At 40.5% G+C, this 14723-nt stretch overlaps 1 protein-coding gene across 1 annotated transcript in view; it reads right to left on the bottom strand.

The window, feature by feature from the left end:
* The window catches only part of LOC124803224, a 176851-nt gene extending 163498 nt beyond the window's left edge, over positions 1-13353 (bottom strand). The window contains exon 1 of the mRNA XM_047264404.1: positions 13339-13353. Within this exon, the coding sequence (XP_047120360.1) occupies positions 13339-13353 (15 nt within the window). The remainder of the gene's footprint in view (positions 1-13338) is intronic.
* Between the last annotated feature and the right edge of the window lie 1370 nt (positions 13354-14723).

Below are 14723 nucleotides of genomic sequence, written 5' to 3'. Positions count from 1 at the left end.
AGTATGGGAGAAAGTCTATACTTGCCTTACGTCCTTTCCAATCCGAGCGCTTCTCTCTCGGTCTTTTATTCACTTTGTTCTACCTTGTTCCTTAGAAGCATAAAGTGGTAAATAATAACTAATAGTAAATTACGCGAAGATGCAAAATTTTGTTAAATGATTGATGAAGAAGGTTTGATAGTTGACAAGAACATTGATATGGATCGCAAACAATTGAAATATCTCGGATCTCTGTTTGAAAAGCATCCAGTTTCTGAAAAGGATATAGTGTAGATCATGCGACGAAGTTGGAAGGCCATAGAACGACTAAGTGTGACATGGTGGAGCAAGTTCGTAAGAAATTGATTTAAGAAACGGATATATTGTGCGACTACCAACAAAATCATGCTGTATATCTTAGAAGTATTGGACGTTTAGAAAAAAATAATTAGAATGAAAGTACAGTGTGTAGAGTTGGATATAATCAGAAGAAGCTGCAGACTACCATGGTTGAAGCAGGTGCCAAGCGCAAGTAAGAGAAGCATTTAAGATGACAGACGTATAATGAACAGCTTAGAATGAAATAGGATTTAGTTTTATCGACATCGCACAAGGTAGGAGAAGGGAAGACGGATTGCAAAAAACATAAAAGTCGGTTCTTCTGAAAGTGAAGGAGAGAAATGGCGATGTACAAAATACAGACACTTGCATACCGGCTGCAGGCAATGGGTAATGTCGTAAACAGCCTGAAAAACGTAATTAAAGTTATTCACGACCGCACTTTGAATACGCACTTCACGACTTCTTTCACTCGTAAATTGCGAGAGAACCTCACTGAGAACATGAGAATGGGCAGTGTTTGTTCCAGAAACAGTGGATTTTGTCGTCGTTCATGTGTGTGTGTGTGTGTGTGTGTGTGTGTGTGTGTGTGTGTGTGTGTGTGTATAAAATATGTCTCGCCAGAAATCGTGTCTCTTGTATACACGATGTCCTGCAGACAGTAGATACAGCCAAACAGGTAGATGCCGCCTTCCCTAGACGCCGCCTTCTCAGATCTCCGAAAGGCATTCGACACTTCACCACATCGTTGACGAATAACCGAGAGAGCATCACACGGAGTATCTTCGGAGGCATGCACTTGCCTCGACGAATTTTTTAATAACAAATCCACCCCGTTATACTGGACGGCGAATGCTTTACACAGGTGAAAGCTGCGTCCGGTGAACCTGAAAGATACGCACTGAGTCGAACTGCACTGCAGCAGATGGGAGCAGCTCGACGCAGCTCTAGTATACCGCATTTGAACTGCAGCGGCAAGACAATACGTAGCAAATTTTGTATGTAAGTCGTTCGGCAACCTCCGAGCAAAAAGTACGGAAGTTACATGAATGCGTTAATAATTTTCTTTGTTGTATGAGGAGAAGACTATAAATTTATATATGTGAACGTTGGTGACCTCGGAAGGAAAGGCGATGCGGAGATGTTTTCATGGTCAGATTTAACAACAAAACTGAAAACAAGTATCTCTAATATACAGGGCCCAAGAGAATCACCAGGACGAAAGTTCGAACGAGCGATATGGGGCAGTTATTAGCACACTGGACTCGCATTCGGGAGGACGACGATCCAAACCCGCTTCCGATCATGCAGATTTAGGTTCTCCGTGATTTCCCTAAACTGCTTCAGGAAAATGTGGGGATGATTCCTTTGAAAGGGCGATGCCGATTTCCTTCCCCATCCTTATCTGTGCTCCGTCTCTAATGACCTCGTTGTCGACGGGACGTTAAACACTAATCTCCTCGTCCGCAAATGTTCGACTGCCTCAAGTGAATGTTGAAGACGAAGCTTTTCTATTAAATACCTCTTTGGTAAGACCTTATCCTGATACTCAGATGACCAATCAAAAACGTATATGGTTACAGACATAGCAGAGCCTGAAGAGTTTCACGAAACACTTTTGGAGTAATCTGCAAGATATTTAGGATATACTATCGCACGATCTGTCACAGTTCAGAACATGTACAGAAAGTGATGCCTCCGACATTTGCCTTGCACAGTTTTCTCGTACATGATACAGTGTTGTTTGAAAATGGAGGGACTGTAGAGATAGAATTACGAGACCTTCCTCACACAGGAGATGATTTCGTAATTGGTGCCATCCACGTGCAGGGTAGATTCAAAGATTATTTCAATAACTTATAAGATAGTTTGGTCTGGCAAAACAATATGGTAAATATGGGATGTTGTTGAAGAGAAAATAAGTAACTAAAATGTAATAATAAGCAAGTAGTCATAAAAATAAAGACAGAACCGTCCATTTCACAAAATAAAAAAAGTGATTTACACATATTGATATGTTATGTTTACTCCCATTTCTTGGAAGCTTCTTTCTAAATGCTGCTTCTTCTGGTACTTTTCATATAATGTTCATTCTGAAGGTGATATAACTCTGGATATCCCCTTAGTTATTCAATTAACTTTTCCTTGTCTGACATCATTTTGGTAAACAAAATTTCGTTTTGCACGTCAGGAGAGCTACGATATGAATGACAAGCAGAGCTGTGACACTTGATATGCCTCACTGGGGACAATGAAACTACGCAACGCTGCATGACGTGTCATAGTTGGTCAGGTGTCCAATTCTGTTATCCTTCGGCCGTTCTGCCAATCAGTTCGACAGGTGAGTGCACCTAGCGGCTTGGTTACCGAAGGAGAGCGCCCACGTTATTCTGTTAGCATTTTGGAAGCGAGGCCGCCTGATTCTAGCGTAACGAGCCACTGTTGCTGATTCTCCTCGCGCCAGCCAATCAAAACCAAGTGGCCACAGATGTGTGCCTGTGCACTGCAGAGCTCACAGCAGAACCAGAAGTGGCTAGCAGCTGACACAGGCATGCTACTCTTCTCATAAATACCATATTATGTCATTTTCAGACTGACGTTTTGTTTTGGATTTTGCGTTTCGGAAAATGAGTTAGGAATGGTCTGTAGAGCCACATTGTACAAATGCATCTACAAGTCACCCAAATAAACTGTTTCAGAGAACGTCGAAGAATAAGGTGTATAGAACATGGATGTAACTCGCTCCTAGAGATCCATGTGATGAAATAGTCTACTTCCCTATACTATACATCAACAATTGGGTTTTAAGGAGAGATGGTAGTTTTCTGGATCAATATTATGTAAAAATGAACACCTATTTCTTTCAGGCACTGTTTATAATGTATATGTTTTATGGATTCCTTGTTGATATCAAGTAATGCAGCACACTTTCTGAACAAATTAGAAGTATTTTGAATATTTTTGAACCTGCTTAGGATTACTATAAAATTACAAAGAAATTGATGAATTTTTTTCCAAAATACTTCCTCAGATTGAGGTACCCTTTAATCCAATGTTATACATTTGAAGGAGACCAAATTTTTGCCTCATATGCTTGACATGATGGCTGAGGCACTAGACCTATTTAATTCCACCTATTATGTATATTACAAGGATAAAGGTATAACATCTTACATGTTAATTTTTATAATTTTTTCCTAATAAAATTGTTATTGTTTCTATAATTTAGTTGATTCTGCAATAAAGCTTATAAATGGACTATTGCAAGTTACAAAAAAAATTATAGCAATGCTTAATAAACTCTGGGAAATATCTATACCTGAATTCTGAAAAATATAACTTGTGGGAAATTGCGAATGAAGATATGAATCCATTAAACTGTGGTTGAAACTTTCATTTGTATTCTGAGTGCCCCATGAAGACATTTACTAAGCAAAACAGAGTCACTCAGGTCACTAAAAATTGGTTTTATTTCATTCATAACAGGCTCAGGAATAGAATGCTTGTGATGGTATAATTGACCACTTTCTTTTCCTTTTTGGTAACCACACCAAGAATCTGCTCCTTTAGGGCAAAGTCCGTGAACAGGGTGGTCATATGTGGACAACTGATGAAAGTAGGTGGCCAATACATTTTTTCTCATTGCTGTAACATCATTCAGAGGTGCAGTTCGTCTAATGACCAGTCCATAATAACTCTGAAGAAGGTCTATTTCAGTTTCTATCAATCTGCCTTGGCCAGACAGAGATTTTCCATCAGATAGCAACTTTCCTTTCATTTCTCTTCGTAGCTTCCTAAATCTAGCACGCATCCTCTTTTGCACATGTCCACAACACTCCAGTTTTGTTACCAAGGTATCACCATAAACATTGAACTCATTAATTTTTATTGAACACTTTAGAGTCCCCATCGCCTAGGTACTTTGTATACCTAACGTTATAAACGAGCACCGACCTCTAAAATCTTTTTAGAGCTCCATCACACTCCATACCTCCGCTGTAACCATCATAATTCTTAGAACACTGATGTTCAATATGTCCTTCAGTGTTACCATGGCAGGTGTGGCAGTACTTAGATAAGCACTCAACATCAACAACTTTTCTCAACAACTTTTCCATTCTCCAGAGAAACAGCACTTACAACACCATTCAAGGTACGATGTCCTCGACGTTGCCATGTCCCATCAAGTGCAACAGCAACGTTCCTCCTTCCACTAATTTTTACAGTTTCTTCTACTGCACGTTTCATAGATGCTTTAGACACAACCATCAAGGCACCTAAAAGTATTTTTATGTGCCTGATGAACGTTCTGGAAGGAGGAGGATGGTCCATCAAACCACAATACGTTTGAGCAGCCTTTTTTTCCTTTTCCTGTTGCACCCATTGCAAAAACTAACTTCAAATTCATCTCATATGAATTGTGCACAATGTTCGACGTCATTGTTGAGGTATATTTATTGCAGGATTTACACAGAACATCTTATTTTGACGCTAAACTCTTCCTGAGACTTTTTTGTTCAGTTATTTCCAAACACCCTACACCATCACATTGTTTACATTTAGCCACTTCCTTCATCAAAGAAGATGCCTACATCAACAACAACAAATCCACAACAAATAGCATCACTGTTAACACAAAAATTTGAATCACCAGGAGGCGTGCCATGTGGGAGTTTCTTCTCTGAAGAACTGATACATAGGTTACTTTCAACAGTGTGACTTGCTTTGTCTGTGAACTGGTTACCATGGAATTTCCTTTTACTGAATTTCTTGATGTGTGACATAGTTCCTATTTATTGCACACTAAAGGATATTTACTTCCATAAATACATGTAGGACTTGGACAGCAAACATTCAGTAACACGTAAACAAACTGCTTCAACGAACGAAAGTAAATACTAGCAAAGATAATCATTTACAAACACTATAAATCTGCACTGTAACCAACATATACAATGTATCATATGTACAATCGCTGGAAACAGAGAGTTCACAGTTCTTTTCGAAATAATACTGGTTTCTGTAACAGAAATAAAGGGGGCGTGGCGGCATACATGACTGTAACTTTAAAATTTGATATATATAGGTCATTTTTCATTTCAAACCCTATAACGTGTATATCAATGAAATCAGGAGAGATTACAGAATTTGATAAAGTCATAAAAATTTTCGGTTTTTCCACCATTTAAAAGTACCCTGTGTCCTTAAAATAAAATTTTGAAAATGCCTTTTCGAGAGTATGTGGCGAATACAGCTACTCATGCTCTTCAATGATTATAGCATCTACCTCATAAATCAAAATGTTTCGTATGTGATGGTATTGTCTCAAAATATTATGGGAGGGGGGGGACTTTCATCTCTGTTTACTTTTCTTAAGAATTCGATCACAGATAAATGCTTGTGACATGCAAGAGCATAAAAATGATGCCTCTAGTCTCATTTGCAGTCATTCAAGTTGTGCTGTTAGATTCCTGTCTAACCGCACTCTCGGAATTCGCTACGCATTCGGAAAAAAAGGGTGAGTTATTTGTGACAGCAAAAAACATAAATGTCACTGTCGGTTGGTTTGCGCACAGCAGCTTCATCTGTAGCAATTTCATCTTTCGTTTTTTTAACATGTAGAAGTCATAATATCGAAGATATTCATTACCGAGAAAACGCTGTCTTACATGTAAATAACAACAAATATTGCAGAAAAATAATTAACTTCCACGAATAACACAGTCTCAGAATGTGTTACGAACATGAATACGAAAATAGTTTATATCCAGCAGGGTGCGAACCTCCAGCAATCGGCATTACAGTCTCTTGCCTTAACCAATTGGCCATGACAGCCAACGCACACTGTGCACTCTATTTCTGCTAAGTTTAATAGACAGGGACGCAGGCTGGCTCCGTTGAAGGATGATATGAGTGTGAGCTGCAAATGCATGAAATTTTGAAAGATTTCCACTTTCAGACTCCACAAAATTCCTTTACATTGTTACCTAAAAGTTATAAACTTGTTTCAATAATTAATAACTAAACCATTTACAGGAAAAAAGACGCAAAGACATTAGTAATTTCAGCTAACATTCTTGAAATATACGTAAGATTAGCTGACATCTTGAAATTTAATGATTTTTAAACTCTTAATTAAAAAAAACAGGTATTTTGTGAGAATATTCACAGTAACAACAATACAAACTCTATTTCTAACAATGGAAAATAGCCTATTATGAGCTCACTTCCCACTTGGATACGTTCTGGTGATTCTCCAGTAAAACATAATCACTAAATCCGAAACCATAACCATTCACTGTTTCTAAAATAACTAATAATGGCTGTAAACAAATCACACTGAACCGAACGAGTGGTCACACCGAAATCTAACAACCTCTCAGTGCAGTTGTCGAAAAATTGGCATACAGAGCGATCGGTAACAGGCCCCAGACATTAACAGAACATAAACTGCGAGTAACGAACCGAAAATGACGTCACTACCGAGGCTATCTACTGTACCGATCGGTATATACGATACAGAATAGGGCGCCAGCTCGTTAACTTTGTCACGCAGTGCTGCGCCACGCAATTCAGCTATGCATATTATGTTCCATCTCATACGATTTCATATAAACAATATTTGGTCACGTAATGTAGTACCACTCAACTATAGTGCAGTTCAGCTCAGCGCAGTCTTACCTTAAGCCAGAGTAAAAGCACCCCTAATATTCTCAAATATTTTACCACGCAGGATAGAGTGAGATTGTTTGCTGACAATGCTGTGACCTACAGGAAACTGTAATCGCTGGGCAATTCAACAGCAATGCAGGAAAGCTTGGACAAAAGTTCAACTTAGTGCTTGGAGAACTGAAATGAAAGTCTTTGGAAGCAAGTCAGTGTTTGCCTCGCAAAACTCTGTTGGGTAAATTCAGAGTACCTGAAAGACTGTGTGACAATTCTGTTGCCACCACCCTTTACCTCACGAAAGGATCATCAGAAAGTGGTGAGAGAGATTAGCGCTCGTACAGAGCGTCATCAGTCTTCTGACTGGTTTGATGCGGCCCGCCACGAATTCCTCTCCTGTGACAATCTCTTCATCTCAGAGCAACACTTGCAACTTACGTCCTCAATTATTTTCTGTATGTATTCCAATCTCTGTCTTCCTCTACAGTTTTTGGCCTCTACAGCCCCCTATAATACCGTGGAAGTCATCACCTGATGCCTTAACAGATGCCCTATCAGCCTATGCGCTATCCTCATATTCCTTTCCTCTCCGATTCTGCGCAGAACCTCCTCATTCCATACCTCGTCAGTCCACCTAATTTTCAACATTTGTCTGTAGCACTACATCTCAAATGCTTCGATTCTTCTCTGTTCCACTTTTCCCACAATTCCATGTTTCACTGCCACACAATGATGTGCTTCAAACATACATTCTCAGAAATTTCTTCCTCACATTAAGGCCTATGTTTGATACTAGTAGACTTCTCTTGGCCAGAAATGCCTTTTTTGCCAGTGCTATGCTGCTTTTGATGTTCACCTTGCTACGTCCGTCATTGGTTATTTTGCTGCCTAGGTAGTAGAATTCCTTAACTTCATCTACTTCGTGACCATAAATCCTGATTTTAAGTTTCTCACTGTTATGATTTCTGCTACTTCACATTACTTTCGTCTTTCTTCGATTTACTCTCAATCCATATTCTTTACTCATCAGACTGTTCATTCCATTCAGCAGATTGTGTATATTTGCTTCACTTTATTCAGGATACCTATGTCATCAGCGAATTGTATCATTGATATCCTTTCACATTGAATTTTAATTCCACTCCTGAATCTTTCTTTTTATTTCCATCACTACTTCTTCGACGAAGAAGTTGAATAATAGGGCGAAAGGCTACCTACCTGTCTTAAACCCTTTTAATCCGAGCACTTTGTTCTTTGTCGTCCACTCTTATTATTCCCTCTTGGCTTTTGTACATATTTTATATTACCCATCTCTCCCTATAGCTTACCCCAATTTTTATTAGAATTTCGAACATCTTCCGTTTGTTGCCACTTTTCCCAATGATGTTAGAATTTCTGATGGAATGTTATCTATCCGTTCCACCTTATTTGATTTTAAGTTCTCCAAAGCTCTCTTAAATTCTGATTCTAGTACTGGGTCCCCCTTCTGTTTTCTTGTAATAATGGTATGAAATTCCCTCCTCCCCCTCTTCACATACTGTGAGGTGGTTTGTGGAGTATAATAGAAAGCCTCTCGTCCGCCCTCGGCTGGTTCGCCCCTCCGGTTGATCCGACCGTGCTCGAGCCAACCTGCCCCGACTCGTGGCGCTGACTCACTGCCTGTCGAGCCATAGGTTTTTACTTTATTGTTGTTTACAGATAACAGTTGTTATCGCTTGTCCCTTTTAGTGCTTCACCATCTCTCATATGGTTTCTCTCGTCGTCTGTACTGCAGTGTGAAGTTAGTGCTTACTGATCGAAGGTCTTACGACGTTGTTCTTTTGTGTTCGTTACAGTAGTGTGTATTTCTTTTACGTCATGTGTACTGTATAGTTGTGTTCCTGTGTGTGGGTAGCTTTTTATTTAACATGTCATGATTGAAATGTAAACACGTTACTCTCTTATTAAAGTAAAAATAAGCAGCGCTACGAAGACAGGACCAACAGGAATCACTCCAAAAAATTGCCGAGGAATTTAATGTAGGTGTTACGACAATAAAAGATTCGAGAAGAAATCGGAAAAAAACCTTGAATCATGTACAGTGGTCACGGAAACGATCTTTAAGAATCGCAAAACATTGAAAAATCCAAAAGTTGAACTGCTTGACAACACATTTGTGGATGTGGTTCCACCAAGAAAGGAGGGTTGGAACCACAATATCTGGGCCTATTAAAAAAGGAAAAGACAGTAGCTCAGCATTAGAAACTAGAAGCCGGAAGTGAGTTCGCAGCTGCTAAAGGCTGGAAAACCCGTCATGGCGTTGGCTTTGTTTCAGTTTCTGGGGAAAAACTATTTGCTGATGCCGAGGCTGCTAAGGACTTTTCCGTGGAGTTCCAGGAAATTGTCGAGGAAAATGAAATTTTACCTTGCCAAGTCAATAACGTAGACGACATAAGCCTAACTATAAAATGCTGCCAAACAAAATTCTTGCTGCATCAAATGAGACTGTGGCAGGAGCGAAATCTAAAAACGATAAGCTAACAGTTGCTCCTAGCAGCAATGATGATTGTACACAAAAGCTTCCCCTGTTCGCTATTGGCAAATGGAGAAAGCTTAGAACATTCAAAAACATCAGGGACTTATCTTCACTGCCGGTTTATTACCTCAATCAAGCATCTTTTAAAATCTTGGTTTTTCGACTAGTTCGTTTCATCTGTTGAAAAATACTTGAACCAAAATAAGGTAATTGACTGTTGGACAACGCACCGTCACATCCATCTGAGGAGGATTTAGTGAAAGGGGACATAAAAGTTATCTTGCTTCCACGGAACGTCATATTACATATCAACCCAATGGATCAGGGAGTGATAGAATGGTTAAAGAGGCGGTACCGCAGAAAGTACGTTAGCTCAACCTTAGAAAACTCACAAGAACGTTGTAATGTGCTTGTAGCTATGAAATATCTCAAAGTCAAAGATGATATCCATACGATTACTGAATCATAGAAGGACCTAAACCCTGGCACGCTGCGAAGATCTTGGCTTAAGGTTTGGCCGGCAGTTACGATCTAAACTGACCAGATCTAAGACGAACAAAACAACGAGACGCAGGAAATCGTTAAAGATTTACAAACTGTACAGTCGAATGTCCCTGCCAGTTAAGCTGAGAAGTGGATTTCCCAATGTAATAAAGATTGTGAAACCAGTGAAGGGCACAATGACAACCAAATTTTTGACACGGTTTTGGAAAAAAGTGGTGATGAAACTGTGAACGAGGGATCGGACGATGATGACGACGTAACCCCTACCCGGATTTGACACACCGACGGGAAGAACACTTTTGATATTGCCCTTCATACATCGAGTGAACTCAGCCGCAACACCTATGGACATCTGGTGGATCAAGAAATTGAGGAACACTGCAGCCAAGTTCAGAATGTCATTTGCTACACAAAAATGTGTAATTGACTTTCTTCCTAAGTAATTTTTTACTAGTGTATAGGTTAACTTCAATTTTCATAGTACTGTACATATGTACTGTATCTACGGTACAGTAAATACATACTATACAGTATCGCTCTTTTTCAAAATGTGATAATAACAGTTTCTGTTCCGTTTATTGCAATGTTCTTACTTTACAGAGCAACACACCTACGTACAGTGGTCATGTTTCAGATCAGAGATCCTTTATTTTAATGTAAATCCGTATTTTTCTGCACTTCCTGATAATCCGATCTTTTTGCGTTTCGACCCTTGCCCCTGTCACAAAGATGATGGATTACATGGATTGCACTGAATTTAAGTGGCATTATATGCAACGTTATGAAAGAATCTCACGACAAGGAATAAGTGAGAACTTCATCTTGACTATCAGACCGTAGCAAAGATCCTGCTTGTTTGGCAGCGTGCGCAGACGTTTTAAGACAGTGCCTCACATCAACGTAACGTAAAAGATAACCGCATCACCCAACTCTCGTTATGATGGGAACCTTGTGGCAAGTTTCAGAATATTACTTTTACAGTAAAACAGAGAAAATCTGATGAATCCATGTTATCAGAAAGTAAGCACGACAGCCATCCGAATCAGGAAAATGAGGAAAATCATATGCTGCGAATGACAAATTTGTGATAAGAATAAGCAGTTATTAAAATGTTATTAAAATTCTGCCATTTCAAATTCTCATCCAATGCATATAAACTTATTATATGAGACTGGCATAATCCAGGAAGAACCCATATACGTAACGAGACAATGAGAGGCATTAAATAACGTAGATGTAAGACGAACTTAAATTTTGACACTGTCAAACAAACAAAAAGATAAAAGAAACACCATAAAATAATGTAGAATAATGAAACTCCGGGAATACATTTGACTAAGTAACATATTTAAGTGATTAACATTGCAAGGACTCAAGTTAATGTAAGAGAGAGATAAGACATTGTAAATGTGAATTGCTGGTACATTAATAACCGGAATAAGCGCCAGAATGTTGAAAGCGGCCATGCAAACACGCATACATTGTGCTGTAGAAGTGCCGGATGTCAGTTCGTGAGATGCAGTTCCATGCTTGTAGCCCTTGGCCAATACATGGAAGATTAATGCTGTTTGTAGACGATGAGTGTTGTCGTCCGATAGCGTCCCATATGTGCTCGATTGGAGACAGATCTGTTGGTCGAACTAGCCAAGGCAACATGTCGATACTTTGTAGGGCATGTTGGGTTACAACAGCGGTATGTAAGCGAGTGTTATCCTGTTGGAAAACACCCCCTGGGATGATGTTCATGAGTGGCAGCACAACAGCTCAAATCACGAGACTGACGTACAGTTTTGCAGTCAGGGTGCATGGGATTACCCCGAGAATGTTCCTGCTGTCGTACGAAATCGCACCCTAGATCATAACTCCACTCATAGGTCCAGTGTGCCTAGCACGCAGACAGGTTTGTTGCAGGTCCTCAATTGGCCTCCTTCCGAAAGATACGTGACCATCACTTTCACCGACGCAGAACCAGCTTTCATCAGAAAACACGAAAGACCTCCTCCTTGCCCTCAAATGAGCTCTCGCTTGATACCATTGAAGTCGCAAATTGTGTAGCTTTGAGGTTACAGGGCGTCTGGCTCGGAGCTGTCATTGAAGTAATCGATTTGTAATAGTTCACTGTGTGTTTGTGATGCCACCTGCTGTCCAAATTGCTACTGCGGAAGCAGTGCGATGCGCCAGAGCCGTATACCGAACACGAGCTCGGTATTCTCGCGACTGTACATTCTCGTGACGACCGCTGTAAGTAATCATGATTAGTGGCTACCGTCCTGCCAATCTTTCTGCAGTATCGGAGAAGGAATATCCAGCTTCTCGCAGCCCTATTACATGACCTCGTTCAAACTCATTGAGGTGTTGATAATGGCGCCTTGTCGCCTTGAACACATTCGTGACTAACATCAGTTCAGGCGTTCAATCTCAAAGGTAACTAACACTCACGGCCGTTGCAGCATGTATTTAAAGCAAACCTTTTTGTACCCTCATAGTGGCAGTACTAGCGCCCCGTTACGCGCCTGGTGCAAAATTTGAAAAGACATCATTTTTCATGTATAGAAACACACCTACTAGGTTTCATTTATGTCGCACAACTGCTTCTTGGTGTTGCAATTTTTCTCCGTCATTGTAGAAATTACGCAACATATCAATAAAACTGACTATGGTACTTTAAATTCATCTAATACCTTATATCTCTCTCACCTTGTTATTTGATGCGTCTCTCTGTCCTGTTATGCATACAGAAGATTTCTGGAATACACGAGTCTCACATAATAAGACTTCGTGCAGTGTAAGGCAATTTGAAATGGTGGTGTGTTAACAATAATACAGCTGCTTCAAATGACTGAAATATAGAAGTCGCAGTCCGAAAAACGATCTCGTTACGTAGCTGATACCAATCGTTATCACAGTTAATACTGATTGCGACATCTCGAACACCACCGTAAATTGCGACATTCCAGATTTAAACGTTCGACACGAATACACGACCATGGAAGAGTGCAAAATAAACATACGGCTTTTCTGATATTGCATGTCATTTCATTTCTCTTCTCTGAGTTACGTCAATACATGGCCATGGAAGAGTGCAAAATACACGACCAGGGAAGAGTGCAAAATAAACATATGTCTTTTCCGATATTGCTTGTCATTTCATTTCCCTTCTCTGTGGTCCGTCTTTCCCTCCAACTGCTCGACAGTAGCGCACAATTCCAGCCCTCCCTCCTCCTGTTATACTCGCCAGCGTGTCCCTTGCCGTCTAATCAAATCTCACCCCCCTTTTATATTACCAAGGCACCTCACACCTTAGCGCGTCCCACACCCCAGTGTTCGCCACTTACCACAAACAAGAGCATGCTGCCATGTTCGTAGCAGTACATTTCTGTCCCCACACCCCCTAGCACAACGCCCATAATTATGTTGTGCCTCTTAACGTCACTTGAAATAACGCTCCCTCTCAACACTCAACCCTCCTATTTTGACGATCCCAGCCGCCCTACACCGTGCGGAACCGCATCTTCCATCTACTGCCTAGAGGAACAGCAGACATCCGTCATGTGTAACAGCGTTGTTACTATTAACTATACAGTCTTCCACTATTACATGCTAATAAATCGTAAGCCGGCCACGGTGGCCGAGCGGTTCTAGGCGCTGCAGTCCGGAACCACGCGACTGCTACTGTTCGAATATTGCCACGGGTGTGGATGTGTGTGATGTCCTTAGGTTAGATAGGTTTAAGTAGTTCAAAGCTCTAGGGGACTGATGACCTCAGATGTTAAGTCCCATAGTGATCAGAGCCAATAAATTGTAAGCAAACACCTAGGGACACAAAATATGAAAATACATAAATAATGTAGGGACTAAAGAGATTTTTGAGAGAAAGGCGTTTCAATATAGAGACTATAAATGTGTTTTTCGACTACAAATTAAAAACCGCTTGAGATAAAGGAACGAAAGTCGAAATGCAGGAGAACTTCCCAATCTTCAAAAGACACGTTACCACATAATATCGCATAACGTGCTTCATACATTAAATTACATAATATTGTAGAGCTGGACCTGAATCAAGTTTACACTTCATATTAGGAAGCAAAAATCAGTGACACTTTTGACAAGGGGCGGTCAATACGAAATACAACACATTTTTTCTGAAAGCAGGTTAGTTTTATTCAGGATCCCAATACGCCACATTATTTTTGGCTAAAAAAAACCCTATCTTTCAGCATAATTTCCGTTCAATGCGCTGGCCTTATGACACTTTCCTCTACTGGTTGAAGTCGGAGCTAACGTTTTGCTACATCAATAACGTTCCCATTATGCACGTACGGCTCCCCGCGGTGGACCTAACACTAGGAAGTCGAAAGGTGCGAGATCCAAGCTGTATAGAGAATGAGAAATAACAGTCCAATGAGTTTCCGTGCCTCTTCTGATGTGCGCAGACGCGCAATGGTAGCTGGAGCCAATCTCATGGAACATCCCATTTCGGAAATCGTTACGGAATTCAATATTCCGAGATCCACAGTGTCCAACAGTGCGCCAAGAGTACCAAATTTCAAGCATTATCCCTCACCACGGACAACGTAGTGGTCGAGGATCTTCACTTAACGACCGACAGTCCGCAGCTCGTGGTCTCGCGGCCGCGTTCTCGCTTCCCGAGCACGGGATTCCGGGTTCGACTCCCGGCGAGGTCAGGGATTTTCACCTACCTCGAGATGACTGGGTGTTT

This window comes from Schistocerca piceifrons, chromosome 6 (genome assembly GCF_021461385.2).
Source record: "Schistocerca piceifrons isolate TAMUIC-IGC-003096 chromosome 6, iqSchPice1.1, whole genome shotgun sequence".
Lineage (NCBI taxonomy): Eukaryota > Metazoa > Arthropoda > Insecta > Orthoptera > Acrididae > Schistocerca > Schistocerca piceifrons.
This window is presented reverse-complemented; position numbering and strand designations above follow the sequence as displayed.